Here is a 15,066-nt window from a genome sequence, read left to right on the forward strand (position 1 = left end):
ATTTATCATGACCACAGCCTCCGCCTGCACTGTTGGGCATTAGCAAGTTGAAGTTTCCAGAGTTCCTTTTAAGGGCGTCTTAAGCTCTGCCCACGTTCCCATTCCAATCCTCCAGACTCATAACTGTTATTTGTATTTTGTCTCTTTCTATATACTGGGGGGAGAGTTTTTACTACTGATGGACCTGTACTTGTTTGTACTGAGAGGTCTGTAATAGGGGGTTCTGTATTGATGGAACTGTACTTGGGGGAAGGGTGTCTGTATTGAAAAGATGGGCTGGGAGGAGGATTTAGGAGTGGAGTCTGTGCTGGGGGAGTCTGTACTGAGAGGTTTGTGCTTGGGCTGTTCGACTGTACTGAGAGGTCTGTGACGGGGGTGCATCTGTACTTAGGGGTCTGTGCTGGTGGGGGGTCCATCTGTATTTAGGAGTCTGTCCTGGGGGTCTGTCTGTTATGAGAGGTCTGTGAGGGGGATTGGTCTGTGCTAAGGCCTCTTTGCTAAGGCGGGGGGGGCGGTCTGTGCTGAGTGGCCTGTATTGGGGGGGTTGGTCTGTAATGGGGGGGGGGGTCATCTGTGCTGAAGGATCTTTCTTGGGGGAGTCAGCCTGTGCTGGGGGAGGGGTCTGTAAACAGGCACTACACTGGACACTAACATTAGAAGACATTATACCACTGAACTGCAATTTAACTTGGTACTGCATAACTGATTAACAACACAAAGAAGCTCTTCACTGACTAGAAACATAAAAGAGCACTAAAGCACTGACCATCAATTTAGGGGTCATTACATCAATGACATAATGAAGGTTAAGACCAATAAATGTCAGTAAAAAGGGGGATTATAGTACTGACCACCAAGGTAAGGGGACACATTGCTGACCACCAATTTAGGGAGTACTTCACCACTGGCCACCATGTAAGAGCCCATTATGCCACTGCCATGATTGTAAGGTGGTACTTTTCCAGTGACCACCTATGCCAGTTGACACTGTACTACCAATCTGCAAAATGCATGCCCAATATGTATTCCTGACTACTGCATTCAGTAGGCATGCCCGTGAGACTCTCGTTTAGGGGTCTTTCACACAGGCATTAAAAATAGGCGGTTGGGTCGCAGTTTTTAATGTTTCCCGAACACCTATCAATGCTATTCAAAATTGTTACAAAAGGAAGCGGATAGAGGTGCTCACACTGCAGTGTTAGCGTTGCCTCGCTGCAAAAATATACTGCCTGCAAAGCCTGGCAAGCATTGACGCTTTGCAACTGCCTCCATTCACTTCTATTGAAACTCACCACAACTGCACCTTAAATGCACTGTAAACTTTAATGTGCCCTAGAGCAGGGGTCTTCAAACTATGGCCCTCTAGTTGTTCAGGAACTAAAATTCCCATCATGCCTTTTCATGTCTGTGAATGTCAGAGCTTTACAATACCTCAAGGGATGTGTAGTTTATACAACATCTGGAGGGCCATAGTTTGAGGATCAATGCCCTAGAGTGTCTCAGGTCTTTCACAATCCTAACACCACCCTTAATCTAATTAAAACATATCAATTGTATGTGGAAGGCTATGTATGGAATTTCACTGTTCCAGTTTCCTAAAACAATACAATTCTTGTCAAAGAAAAGTAGTACATTTCAACAGGCTTAGATTGATGACTGCCAAATTTTGTGACAGAAAAATGTACGGAAAAGTTTTATGACTTGGCACATCTATCTGCAAAATTCCCTTTGCTTATTTAAATTTTTTTCTTGAAATATGCCAAAAAATGAAAGAACCTGCAGAGATCACCTTAATAATTAGACCAAGCTACCATATGGTGTTTTTTTTAACCTTTACTAAAAAAGGCCAAAACATACAGTATCTCACAAATGTGAGTACACCCCTCAAATTTTTGTAAATATTTTATTATACCTTTTCATGTGACACTGAAGAAATGACACTTTGCTACAATGTAAAGTAGTGAGTGTACAGCTTGTATAACAGTGTAAATTTGCTGTCCCTTCAAAACAACTCAAAACACAGCTATTAATGTCTAAACCGCTGGCAACAAAAGTCAGTACGCCCCTAAGTGAAAATGTCCAAATTGTGCCCAATTAACCATTTTCCCTCCCCGGTGTCATGTGACTCATTAGTGCTACAAGGTCTCAGGTGTGAATGGGGAGTAGGTGTGTTAAATTTGGCGTTATTGCTCTCACTCTCTCATACTGGTAACTGGAGGTTCAACATGATACCTCATGGCAAAGAACTCTCTGAGGATCTGAAAAAAAGAATTGTTGCTGTACATAAAGATGGCCAAGGCTATAAGAAGATTGCCAAGAATCTGAAACTGAGCTGCATCACGGTGGCCAAGACCATACAGCAGTTTAACAGGACAGGTTCCACTCCGAACAGGCCCCACCATGGTCAACCAAAGAAGTTGAGTGCACGTGCTCAGCGTCATATCCAGAGGTTGTCTTTGGGAAATAGACGTATGAGTGCTGCCAGCATTGATGCAAAGGTTGAAGGGGTGGGGGGTCAGCCTGTCAGTGCTCTGACCATAAGCCGCACACTGCATCAAATTGGTCTGCATGGCTGTCGCCCTAGAAGGAAACCTCTTCTAAAGATGATGCACAAGAAAGCCCACAAACAGTTTGCTGAAGACAAGCAGACTAAGGACCTGTATTACTGGAACCATGTCCTGTGGCCTGGTGAGACCAAGAAAAACTTATTTGGTTCAGATGGTTTCAAGCATGTGTGTGGAGGCAACAAGGTGAGGAGTATAAAGACAAGTGTGTCTTGCCTACAGTCAAGCATTGTGGTGGAGGTGTCGTGGTCTGGGGTTGCACGAGTGCATTGAGGGAACCATGAATGCCAACATGTACTGTTTCATACTGAAGCAAAGCATAATCCCCTCCCTTCAGAGACTGAGCCACAGGGCAGTATTTCAACATAACAACCCCAAACACACCTCCAAGATGACCACTGCCTTCCTAAAGAAGCTGAGGGTAAAGGTGGTGAATTGGCCAAGCATGTCTCCAGACCTAAACCCTATTGAGCATCAGTGGAGCATCCTCAAACAGAAGGTGGAGGAGCGCAAGGTCTCTAATCTCCACCAGCTCCGTGATCTCATCATGGAGGAGTGGAAGAGGACTCCAGTGGCAACCTGTGAAGCTCTGGTGAACTCCATGCCCAAGAGGGTTAAGGCAGTGCTGGTAAATAATGGTGGCCAACACAAAATATTGACACTTCAGGCCCAATTTGGACATTTTCACTTAGGGGTGTACTCACTTTTGTTGCTAGTGGTTTAGACATTAATGGCTGTGTGTTGAGTTATTTTGAAGGGGCAGCAAATTTACACTGTTATACAAGCTGTACACTCATTATTTTACATTGTAGCAAAGTGTCATTTCTTCAGTGTTGTCACATGAAAAGATATACACATGAAAATATATAATAAAATATTTACAAAAATGTGAGGGGTGTACTCACTTTTGTGAGATACTGCATATACATATAATGATAAATGGACATTAAATCAAATTTTTTTTGAACTATCGGTATGCAATCGACTTTTCATGTACTTAGACTGCCCTCTGGTGGTTGAATCACAAATTTTTTTGTTATCAACATCACCAATAATATACATAATGTACAGTATGAAGCAAAATTAGCAGTGTTAATGTGTTATGTACATTTTTTATGTATTGAAGTATAGCAAAATAGATTGCAGTGTTTCTATTCATACATTCATCGGTGGAAATAGGATAAAGTACTGAGGGAGATGTACCATGGGGTGTAATGATATAATTCTTTAACAGCAACACATAACTCAGCTTTCACAAAAAATTGATAAAACACATATATTTACTATAATGGGAAAATCCAGTACTCCAGGTTGTTTCTAAATGACACTTTATTAAAACTCAGGAAAAATGCACCACCTTAGATGCCATTTATAGGTTTCAGACTTTACACTCCTTATGCATTGCTCACAGTACAACATATCATTACTATCTGCACCTAGACATAATTTTCTGAAAAATAGTAAAAAAAAAAGATATATTGCAGCATATAAGTCCTTAGCTGTGGTGGCTACATTATTTCCCCGTTCAGACCTTTTTCCCCCTTTTTTCAACTAGGGATTTTGCCAAATACACAATTCCTGTCCTATGATGACACTGCCTACTCTCTGTACTGTATCTGTTGCATTGTTGTCATCCAAGGTTTCTTTTCTTATTTGGACTACAACATCTCCCCTTCTTTCCCATTACTTAGGGGGAGTTGTCACAATTCACAAAAGAAACCTGGGAAGACAGAATTGTTTGAGATTGTAATTATACAAGAAGTTATAAGGACACAAGTTTTCAGAAAGGATCAACAGGTATTTTTCTATACTTGCAGGAAATTTATTTAACCTAAAAAATAAAGCAAATGCCAACATCACACCTTAGGATTGGTAAGCTGCAATATATTATATTTTTTGTGGTTGGGTGTAGACACTCACTTAGGTTGAATTGGATGGACTGGTGTCTTTATTTAACCTTACTAACTATATGCTTTAATGTTTATATCTAATAAAGGATTGCTTATTTCCTCCTTGTCATTGCTGTCTTCTCCTGTGTTAGATTTATTGTAGTCCTGGCCATACATTTATAGAATAAGAGGCAGAACTGCCCATTGTATTTACAGATAAAGAGCACCACGGGCTGGTAGTCCTTTGTCCCCTTCAACCTTTGTGAGCTAACAATTCAAAGCTGTAAATCATACAACCCCTGACATCAGTAACATCATCCTCTTCCCCAAGAGTCCTGTTCTTTCACAGATGGATACAAATGGTGTAGGATACTGGTATCTTTCTCAACATACCTAAAAAATGCAATCCCATGCTTAGCTGCAGCCCATCTTTGGCCTCCATTCATCGCACTTGTTGGTGACATTGTCTTAACAGAATTTACCTATGCTTACTATTTTGTGTTCTCAGTAAGACTTCCACAGAGGAGTCACTGGCATTAGGCCCAACTTCTTATTCACTAAATAAAATTGTAAAGGGTTAGCCAGGGAATCTCAGTCTTCCTTCTATAGCACAAACCAGGCCACCAGCTTTGGGAATTTCCTAGCAAGATTTACATTTCTGTGCAAGCCTAAATTATAAATAAATGCAAAACCTTCTTTTATTTAAAATTATGGATAGAGTTGAGAGGAATTAAAACACCTGTCAGTTTGTATTGTTGTCTGTGCCCCCATAAGAGCGATTCACCCTCCCTATTTGTTCTGTTTACCGTTATCAAACTGAAAAAAAAATCTTAAATTTAGGACTGTCACCAGGACAGTAATATAGAGGAAATCTTCTAACAGGATGTGAAGGGAAATCTCCCCATTGGGACACAGATGGCAAAAAAACTTAACAGGGGTTGTGCTATTAAAAATGAAAAGAAAAAAGTTTTACCTTTAGCATACCCCCAACTTTCTGAAATGGGACACTTACTAGCAAAAGTATGTAGGCATAGGACATACCCCCGCCATGCCCCCTTAAAGTAAAATTATTAAAAAAAAAAAAATAGTTAAACCCACAAGTGTTTTTTTTTTACCACTACTATTCCTTATTAGTGTACTGTATTTTGGAATTTACAAAAGCATCAATTTAGTTATAGGATGAAAGGTTTAGCACCGTGAAACACTTTTTGAAAGATAAATAGTGCATTGTATATATAACTATATAGATCAGACCAAAATGAGGGACAAATGAGGAGGAAAGAGGGACAGAGGGACCTTGTACCAAATCAGGAACAGAAATTTGGGAGCTATGTTTTAGTTCAACTTTAACCACTTGCCGCTCTGGCTCCGTACATTTACTACAGCAGAGTGGTAGCTGCAGGCTCGGCGACATACTGGCACCCCTGGGGCATGCAGTGGCGCAATCCCGTGACACTGGACATGGCAGATCATGGTACTTGGTACCCAGCCTGATTGGTCATCGCGATCACAGGATTTCAATGTAAACAAAACAGTCATGCATAACTTCCATTCATTACTGCATTTTATTACTTATTGTAATGTTACAAATGGCCCACAGCTAACTCATGGTACTTGGGCTGGGCATGGTACTGTTATAAGCAATAATAGTGTAAAAAAATTCCCTGATCACTCCCCCAGAGTACTACAGTGTCTCTGATGACAGGATGTAAAAAAAAAATCTTTAAAAAGAAGAAAAGAAATGTTTCAAGAATTGAATAAAAAATGATTTTTTTTTTTTACATACTGTCACCAGTCAGTATCCCTCATCACCGCCACACCAGTCATATGATGACACTGTACTGCACTGGTGTCAATATGTAAAAATACAAATTTAATTTCCTAATTTTCCAAAGAATTGTGACAAAAAAATTACAACTTCAAAAAACTTGTCATGCCTCTTACTAAATACCTTGGACTGTCTACTTTCCAAAAATAGGCCATTTGTGGGGGTATTGTTTGTTTACACTCATACCAAATAGGATGAGCTTCGGGTTTAGGGTGATGCAGCTTTACTTCCAAAGAGTTGCTGGACAAGTATGAATGCCCACTATCGGCATCAACAAAGACATTATATCAAAGATATGAACATTTGTACATTGTACTATAATGTCCCTTACAAAATTAAGAGGCATCAAAAAGGGCAAAATGAGAAAAAAGGTTAAATTGGCAAAAAGAGAAAAAAAAGGGGGGGGAAAAGATAAAGACCATAAATGTATGCCTGTCATACTCAGAGCAGCCTAAAATATAAATAAGAATGAAAATAAGTACGATTAAGCATGAGTGAATACAGAAGTGATCACAGTCATATTCTAAGTAATATGCAGTGAGCAGTGCTATAAATCTGCATGAATCATATACCGACAGACAACATAAAGAGCTAGTGACCAGGAAGATATATAAAGTCAGCTGTAATCAGATCAAGGAGAGTAAGAAAGATTCATAGTGCTGGTCAGAACAGTAAGCATTATCAGTATTCGGCCATTATCCAAAAAAATGCTTTTTGATAGTCAGCTGTCAAAATGTGGACAGAAACTGAAAGGGCATGGATGTCACAAAACTGACATCTGTCCTATTCAGCTCTGATTCAACAGGTAATCTGCTCACGAATCCCCTGCTGAACAGAGCTGACAAAGCCCTTGTGAAGGACCCTATGTCATTTTTCCTAGTGCTCATCTGATGCCACTTCAGTGGATTGGAAAGGACCTAGTATTTTGCCAACATACTGTATGTGAGCCCACAAGGACATTTAAGCAGATAAACACAGTAATCTGTATTGCAATGGTAATACAATTAATAAAAGAACCGCGCTAGTGAAATAAGTATTGAGTAGATACTTAAATAATATAAATATTGTGATATAATCCACATAATATATCAAATACAGCCCAATATTGTGTGATAAGTGAATAATCAAAAAATGTACTACAAAAAAAAAAATTAATTGAAAATAAATATAAATATAAAAAAGTGACAAAAAAGATAAAGTCCGTGACTTAAAAAGTTGTGTAGGATATCCACAGTCCTTATTGAAATTAATTCCACCAACAGTGACTGAAAAACTTAAGTGAATAGAAATATCTTGTGAGAGGAATCCACCACCTATGCAGATATATGTTTACCAGAGGTAAGCAATATGAAGCTTATGCCCGAAATCCACTCAGTGGGGACACCACCATCGATCTCAGCATAGAGGGAGGATCACCCAGGACTCACCGACAACCAGGCCAAATACCTCAGCAATGGGAACCCAGGGGAATAAAAAACACATCCTCCATAGTGTGAATCCGCTTACACAGTTTATTGAAAAAAAAGTAAAAGTAGCGCACTTACTAGAAAGCACAAATACAACAGCATGTAGTATAAATCAGCCGGCCGGCCTGCATGCACCCGTTCACAGAGGAAATGGAAACGATGACGATGGTAATAACCTTTTATCAGGTATCTCTTACCAGAATGTATGCAATTACAGCACTTTGTAGCATCCAATTTCGTTTGATGACTTGCCCTAGCCATATAATGGCCTGTTGTGTCTGTAAGCCTGCAAGGATGGCAGTTTATAATCACCTAACTCAGTGCAACAGACATACATTACCCCAAAAATATTAATGCAACATGCAATATCGCTACAGCCTTCAATTCGATATACCCAAAATATGTAAAATAATATAACAATAAGAATGGCATTGCGAACATAAAATGTGCATTGCATCAAATAAGCACCACTTTAAAAGCCAAAGTGGCAGGGTGTATGACATATAAAGGTTCTGCCTCTTAAAAACAAAAAAAAAAAATCATGTCATACTTACCTGCCCTCAGTGGTTTTGCACAGAACAGCCCCAATCTTCTTCTTTTCGGGTCCCCCGCCATTGATCCTGGCTCCCCCCCTTGACCAGTGCCCCCAATAGCAAGCCGTTTGCTAGACTAGGGTGGTATACAGACAGGCTAGGGTAGTATATAGACAGGCTAGGGTAGTAAGCAGACATGGGTGTGGCTCATATTCTACATATAAGAATAAACACAGATTTCCATGTGGGACTGTCACATCAGACAGTCAAGTGACTTCTTCCACCAATCAGATCCCCTCAGCCCTATGACCCCCAGTACATAGCTCAGATACTTCTCCCCTCTGCTCCTATCACCTCCCCTCCAGCCTATCCCCTCCAGCCTATTCTCCCCACTCACTTTTCCATGGAGGAGGCTGCATCCCAGTGGCTTCTCCGCTCTGTCCGGCGCTGAAAGCACAGCCCGAAACTTGGATCACCTCTGCAAGCTCTCCGCCCCATCACTCACAGCCCCACCCAACTGGTGAGTCACACCACTGAACCCCGCCTCTAAATACCTAGCAACACGCCCCGGAGAGGCTCTGGTGGCGTTTTGAAGAGGCAGTGGTGGGGCTGGGAGCCACGTGTCCCAGAAAAACGCGCAGATAGCCTGCACCCAGCAGCCCTTCTGCCTGGGGGGGTGGCGGGCGGCGCCCCCAACTGATGTGTGCTCTCTAGGCCAGCGCCTACCTTGCATATAGGTAGCGCCGGCCCTGACTGTGACAGTGGAACTGCTGCTGGGGCGGCTTTTTCTGAGGAGAATCAGATCAGCCTGGGGGGAAATTGCCCCCCTGCCCCCCAGCCCAGTCTGCCCCTGATGATTGAGGCACTTTTTTCAAAACATACAGGTTAGGAAGAGCTGGGGAACCAGGCTAGGGTAGTATATGGACAGGCTAGGGTAGTATACGGACAGGCTAGGGCAGTATACGGACAGACTAGGGTAGTATAAAGACAGGCTAGGGTAGTATATGGACAGGCTAGGGTAGTATATGGGCAGGCTAGGGTAGTATATGGACAGGCTAAGGTAGTATATAGACAGGCTAGGGTAGTATATAGACAGGCTCGGGTAGTATTCAGACAGGCTAGGGTAGTATACGGACAGGCAAGGGTAGTATGTAGACAGGCTAGGGTAGTATATGGACAGGCTAAGGTAGTATATGGACAAGCTAGCATAGTATGCGGACAGTCTAGGGTAGTATATGGACAGGCTATGGTAGTATATAGACAGGCTAGGGTAGTAAGCAGACACGGGTGTGGCTCATATTCTACATATAAGAATAAACACACAGTTCCATGTGGGACTGTCACATCAGACAGTCAGGTGACTTCTTCCACAATCAGATCCCCTCAGCTCTATGACCCCCAGTACAGAGGCCAGATACTTCTCCCCTCTGCTCCTATCACCTCCTCTCCAGCCTATCCCCTCCAGCTTATTCTCCCCACTCACTTTTCCATGGAGGAGGCTGCATCCCAGCGGCTTCTCCGCTCTGTCCAGTGCTGAAAGCACAGCCTGGAACTCGGATCACCTCTGCCAGCTCTCCGGCCCATCACTCACAGCCCCGCCCAACTGGTGAGTCACACCACTGAACCCCGCCTCTAAAAGCTTTCAGAGTTACAGCTTTCAGAGTTTGCGAACGTAAACTATACATTTTCTAAAAGCACATGACCAAATGCGCAAATGTTTGTCAAAACTATATTTTCAGTAAAAATACACGAAAATCATGAGTAGCGCACACAAGCACAGCAAAACTTACAAAACTACTGCTAAATTCCTACACTATATAATAGCTAAAATGGTACTGAGTCAATAAATAACAAATATTTGTAAATTTTAAGTTGTGCCTTTTTGTGAAACTGTGAAAATAAAAGATATGCAACACTGTAAAAAATAAGCAATCAAGAGAAAAAACCTTCTGTGTGCAGCAGCCCCCAACCTCCCTAATACTTACCTGAGCCCCCTCTCTGTCCAGTGATGTCCACGAGTGTCTCGGCCGTCCGAGACTCTCCCTCCTGATTGGCTGAGACACAGCAGCGGTGCCATTGGCTCCCGCTGCAGTCAATCAAAGTCAGTCAGCCAATTAGGAGAGAGAGGGGGCAGGGACGGGCCTGGGCTCCCTGTCTGAATGGGCACAGGGAGCTGTGACAAGACTCAGTGCCTCCATAGCAAGCTGCTTTCTGTGGGGGCACTCAACAGGAGGGAGGGGCCAGGAGCACCGAAGAGGTACCTGAGAAGAGGAGGATTGGGGCTGCTCTCTGCAAATCCACTGCAACAGAGCAGGTAAGTATAACATGTTTGTTATTTCTAGAGAAAAAAAACGCATAGCCAGAGCCTCAAAGGTATAGAGCTGGCTGTATTATCTGACGGGTACAAATCAATGAATTATCCAATACACAGAACTGAGGTGAGCATTTAACACACCTCACAAGAGGTATTTTTGTATTTCTATAGATGTCTTTGGCTGGAGTTCAGTTTTAAAATCTGCCTGTGATAGATCCCAGCTTGAAGTATTGCAGTGACTGTTATTCTTGGAGTGGTCTAAATTTCTACAGATCTGAGAGCTTTTAGTTACTTAAAAGGGTAAAATCATTAGACTCACCTTATTTGCATGTTCAAAACAATTTTAGTCACTATAGAATCCATTGTGATCCATACAAATTGCTTACTGTTTGTGTGCATTGATGAGGAGGTGAATTCTTTCAGACCTTTAGATGTGAATATCGTCTCCAATACTGCAGGATGATCAATTTCCTATTTCCTGTTTCCTCCATGATCTGATAAATCATCCTTAGGTCATATCAGACCAGCCAACCAAAATGTCCTTTTCCCACCTACATTCTTTCCAAAGATTTACTGTACGCTTCTACCTGAGCCACATTTGTAAGCCAATAGCAAAGAGGAAACCATTTCATCATTTTTCTACAGATACTCATTAACAAACAGTTTACCTTTAAACTGATCTTTGCTCAACAGATCAATACATTTAAAGCATTCCTGTCCAAAACTGTTATGTGAACACAAAAAACTTTTCTTTTTCATTACGACGTAGTTCAAAGTGCTCTAAATATTTCGGGCAATACACTAGACTGAAACAAGACAATTATTTGCTTCTGGTTTGTACACTGCATGTATTTTTACTATATTGTTTTTGTAAGATGCCCTATTCTTCATGGAGAAGTAAAATAAAAACTCTGCAATGTAAAGCAGATATCATTGTTAAAGGGATTGTAAAGTGGAAGGGCTCCAGAGTCTGTGACTGATTTGATGAAAACAACCCTTTTTTTTTCTCAGATCTTAAGGTGGAATTATACTGCGCTGCCGGCAACAAGAGTTTTCGCAAGCATAAAAACTGTAAGTGTATAACCCAGCACTCCTATTGTTTGGGAACAAACTAAATAAGCGCTAACTATGTTAAAAAGTATCTAATCCAACAAATAATAATTATCCCAAATGATACATTGAAATTGTGTCAGAGCTGGGCTCTCGGCAGCTCCCTTCTTTGTGCTCAGGCTGCTCAGCTGTTGGATAATTCTCAGCACTCATCATTCCACAGTGGCTCACCTCGTGATCCTTTCCTACTTGTCAGTCCAGCCTACAGCCAGTTTGCCATAGCCTTACAGATGCTCCTGATCCACACTGCTCACCTGGATCCTCCCACTCTGGCTGTACAACCTGTGTTGCAGGCCATCCCTGCTGCTGCTCCAGTCTGTGCAGCCACCCGCCTCAAATATTACCACTGTAATGCCCCGTACACACGGTCGGACTTTGTTCGGGCATTCTGACAACAAAATCCTAGGATTTTTTCTGACAGATGTTGGCTCAAACTTGTCTTGCATACACACAGTCACACAAAGTTGTCGGAAAATCCGATCGTTCTAAACGCGGTGACGTAAAACACGTACGTCGGGACTATAAACGGGGCAGTGGCCAATAGCTTTCATCTCTTTATTTATTCTGAGCATGCGTGGCACTTTGTCCGTCGGATTTGTGTACACACGATCGGAATTTCCGACAACGGATTTTGTTGTCGGAAAATTTTATAGCCTGCTCTCAAACTTTGTGTGTCGGAAAATCTGATGGAAAATGTCCGATGGAGCCCACACACGGTCGGAATTTCCGACAACACGCTCCGATCGGACATTTTCGATCGGAAAATCCGACCGTATGTACGGGGCATAAGAGGTATGTCTGGTTCCGCTCTGCTTCCCCAGCAATTTGGGGGCGATCCAGTTCAATGCAGAGGGTTTCTGAACCAGGTTGGGATATACTTTGAGATGCTGCCCCAGGCGTTCCCCATTGACAGAAGCAAAGTAGGCTTCATTATTTCTTTACTTTCTGATAGAGCCTTGGTCTGAGCAAACCCTTTATGGGAGATGCAAAAACCCATTGTCCTGAGTTACCTTGAGTTTGTGGCGTCTTTGAAAAGGGTATTTGACATTCCCGCTCACTCCACTTCTTCTGCCAAGAGCCTCATGTCCATCAAACAGAGTATGAGAACTGTTGCCGATTATGCCATTGCATTCTGTACTCTGGCAGCAGAGGTTGCTTGGAACAATGAGGCTGCTTTTTCTCATGGTCTCTCAGATAACATTAAAGATGAGATAGTTAATCACGTTTGCCATTCTCATTGACTCCAGACTCAGAGAGAGACCTTCCTTTAAGGAGCGCTTGTGGAAGCCTCCTGTACATTTGTCTCCAAGCTTTGTAGTCCCACCCTTAGCTCCCTCACCTCCCATGCATCCTGGTACAGAGTCCACCAGTGAATTAGAACCTATGTAGTTGGGCTTCACACGTCTCTCTGCGGAGGAGAGGGCCTTTAGGAGGAGGGAGAGATTGTGCCTTTATTGTGGCCAGGCAGGTCACTTTTTGAAGTCTTGTCCTACCTGTCCAGGAAACACCCGCACCTTGAGATTCTGTAGGGGACAAACCTTAGGTGGTGTTTGCATTCCCAGTTATCCTGAAGGATAAGCCTCTAGTGCTGGTTACCCTTTCTTGATCTGAGTCGTCCATCAATACACAGGCTCTAATCAACTCTGGGGCTGCAAGCCTGTTCATAGATAGTGCCTTTGTCTCTAAGCACTCGATTCTGCTGCAGCTTCGTGCCACTCCACTTGCCATTGAGGCTATTGATAGGAGACCTTTACAGCCTGCCCATGTGACTCATGAGACTGCTCCATTGACCATGGCCATAGGGGCTCTTATCCAGAGATAATCCAATTTAAAATAATTTCCTCACCTCATTACCCTGTGGTCATTGGTTATCCTTTGTTACAGAGGCATATCCCCTCTTTTGATTTGCTTCATGCTGAGGTTCTTTCCTGGTCGCCACAATGCAGTAAAACATGTTTTCAGAGAGTGGTTAAGGTCTTGTGCACCTCTTCACTCCCCTCCTTGTCAGAAAAGTACCACAAATGTAGCGATGTCTTTGACAAAGGTCAAGCCGGTAGTTTGCCTCCACACCGGTCGTATGATTGTGCAATTGACCTTCAACCTGCTCGTGGCCGTGTTTACCCTTTGTCTGTCTCAGAGGATAAAGCCATGGAGGACTATGTTGCCGATTCACTTTCTCGAGGGTTCATCCGCAAATCCTCGTCTCCTGCCGGTGCTGGCTTCTTCTGTGTGAAAAAGAACCAAGGTCTCAATCGCTTCACGATTAAGAACGCTTATCCAATTCCATTGATTACAGAATTATTTCACCCCCTCAAAGGAGCAACGGTTTTCATGGAGCTCGATTTGAGAGGGGAATACAATCTTGTGAGGTTAAAGGAGGGTCACAAATGAAAAACTGTGTTTAACCACCTCAATACTGGGCATTTTCTCCCCCTTCCTGCCCAAGCCATTTTTCAGCTTTCAGCGCTGTCGCACTTTGAATGACAATTGCGCGGTCATACAACACTGTACCCAGATGAAATTGTTATCATTTTTTCCCCACAAATAGAGCTTTCTTTTAGTGGTATTTGATCACCTCTGCGGTTTTTATTTTTTGCGCTATAAACAAAAGAAGAGTGACAAGTTTTAAAAAAAACACAATAATTTTTACCTTTTGCGATAATAAATATCCAATTTTTTTTTCTTTAAAACAAATTTTTTCTCAGTTTAGGCCGATATGTATTCTTGTACATATTTTTGGTAAAAAAAAAATCGCAATAAGCGTATATAGATTGGTTTGCGCAAAAGTTATAGCGTCTACAAAATAGGGGATAGTTTTATAACATTTTTATTTTTTTAAATTTTTTTACTAGTAATGGCGGCGATCTGTGATTTTTATCGTGACTGCGACATTATGGCGGACACATCGGACACTTTTGACACATATTTGGGACCATTCACATTTATACAGCGATCCGTGCTATAAAAATGCATTGATTACTGTATAAATGTGACAGGCAGGGAAGGGGTTAACACTAGGTGGTGATCGAGGGGTTAACTGTGTTGCTAGGGAGTGATTCTAACTGTAGGGGGCGGGGACTCACTAGGGGAGGAGACCGATCGGTGTCCCGCTGTACTGGGAACATACCATCAGTCTCCTCTCCTCTGACAGGACCATGGATCTGTGTGTTTACACACAGATCCACGGTCCTGCTGTGATAGCGGTAATCGCGGGTGCCCGGCAGACATCGCGGCCGCCGGGCACGCGCACCGGGTGCCTAGTGACACGGCGCGCGCGATCACCAGCGGCGGCGCGCGCGCGCCCCCTGGTGGCCTAAGAAAGCGAGGACGTCATATGACGCCCTCCCGCAACGAGAGCTGCG

At 42.7% G+C, this 15,066-nt stretch overlaps 1 protein-coding gene across 1 annotated transcript in view; it reads right to left on the minus strand.

Moving 5' to 3' along the window:
• The window catches only part of ARHGAP18 (Rho GTPase activating protein 18), a 198,748-nt gene extending 187,546 nt beyond the window's left edge, over positions 1-11,202 (minus strand). Inside the window, exon 1 of the mRNA XM_073627256.1 lies at positions 10,914-11,202. Coding sequence (XP_073483357.1) covers positions 10,914-10,993 — 80 coding nt within the window. The 5' untranslated portion in view covers positions 10,994-11,202. The remainder of the gene's footprint in view (positions 1-10,913) is intronic.
• Between the last annotated feature and the right edge of the window lie 3,864 nt (positions 11,203-15,066).

Source organism: Aquarana catesbeiana, linkage group LG04, assembly GCF_042186555.1.
Source record: "Aquarana catesbeiana isolate 2022-GZ linkage group LG04, ASM4218655v1, whole genome shotgun sequence".
NCBI lineage: Eukaryota > Metazoa > Chordata > Amphibia > Anura > Ranidae > Aquarana > Aquarana catesbeiana.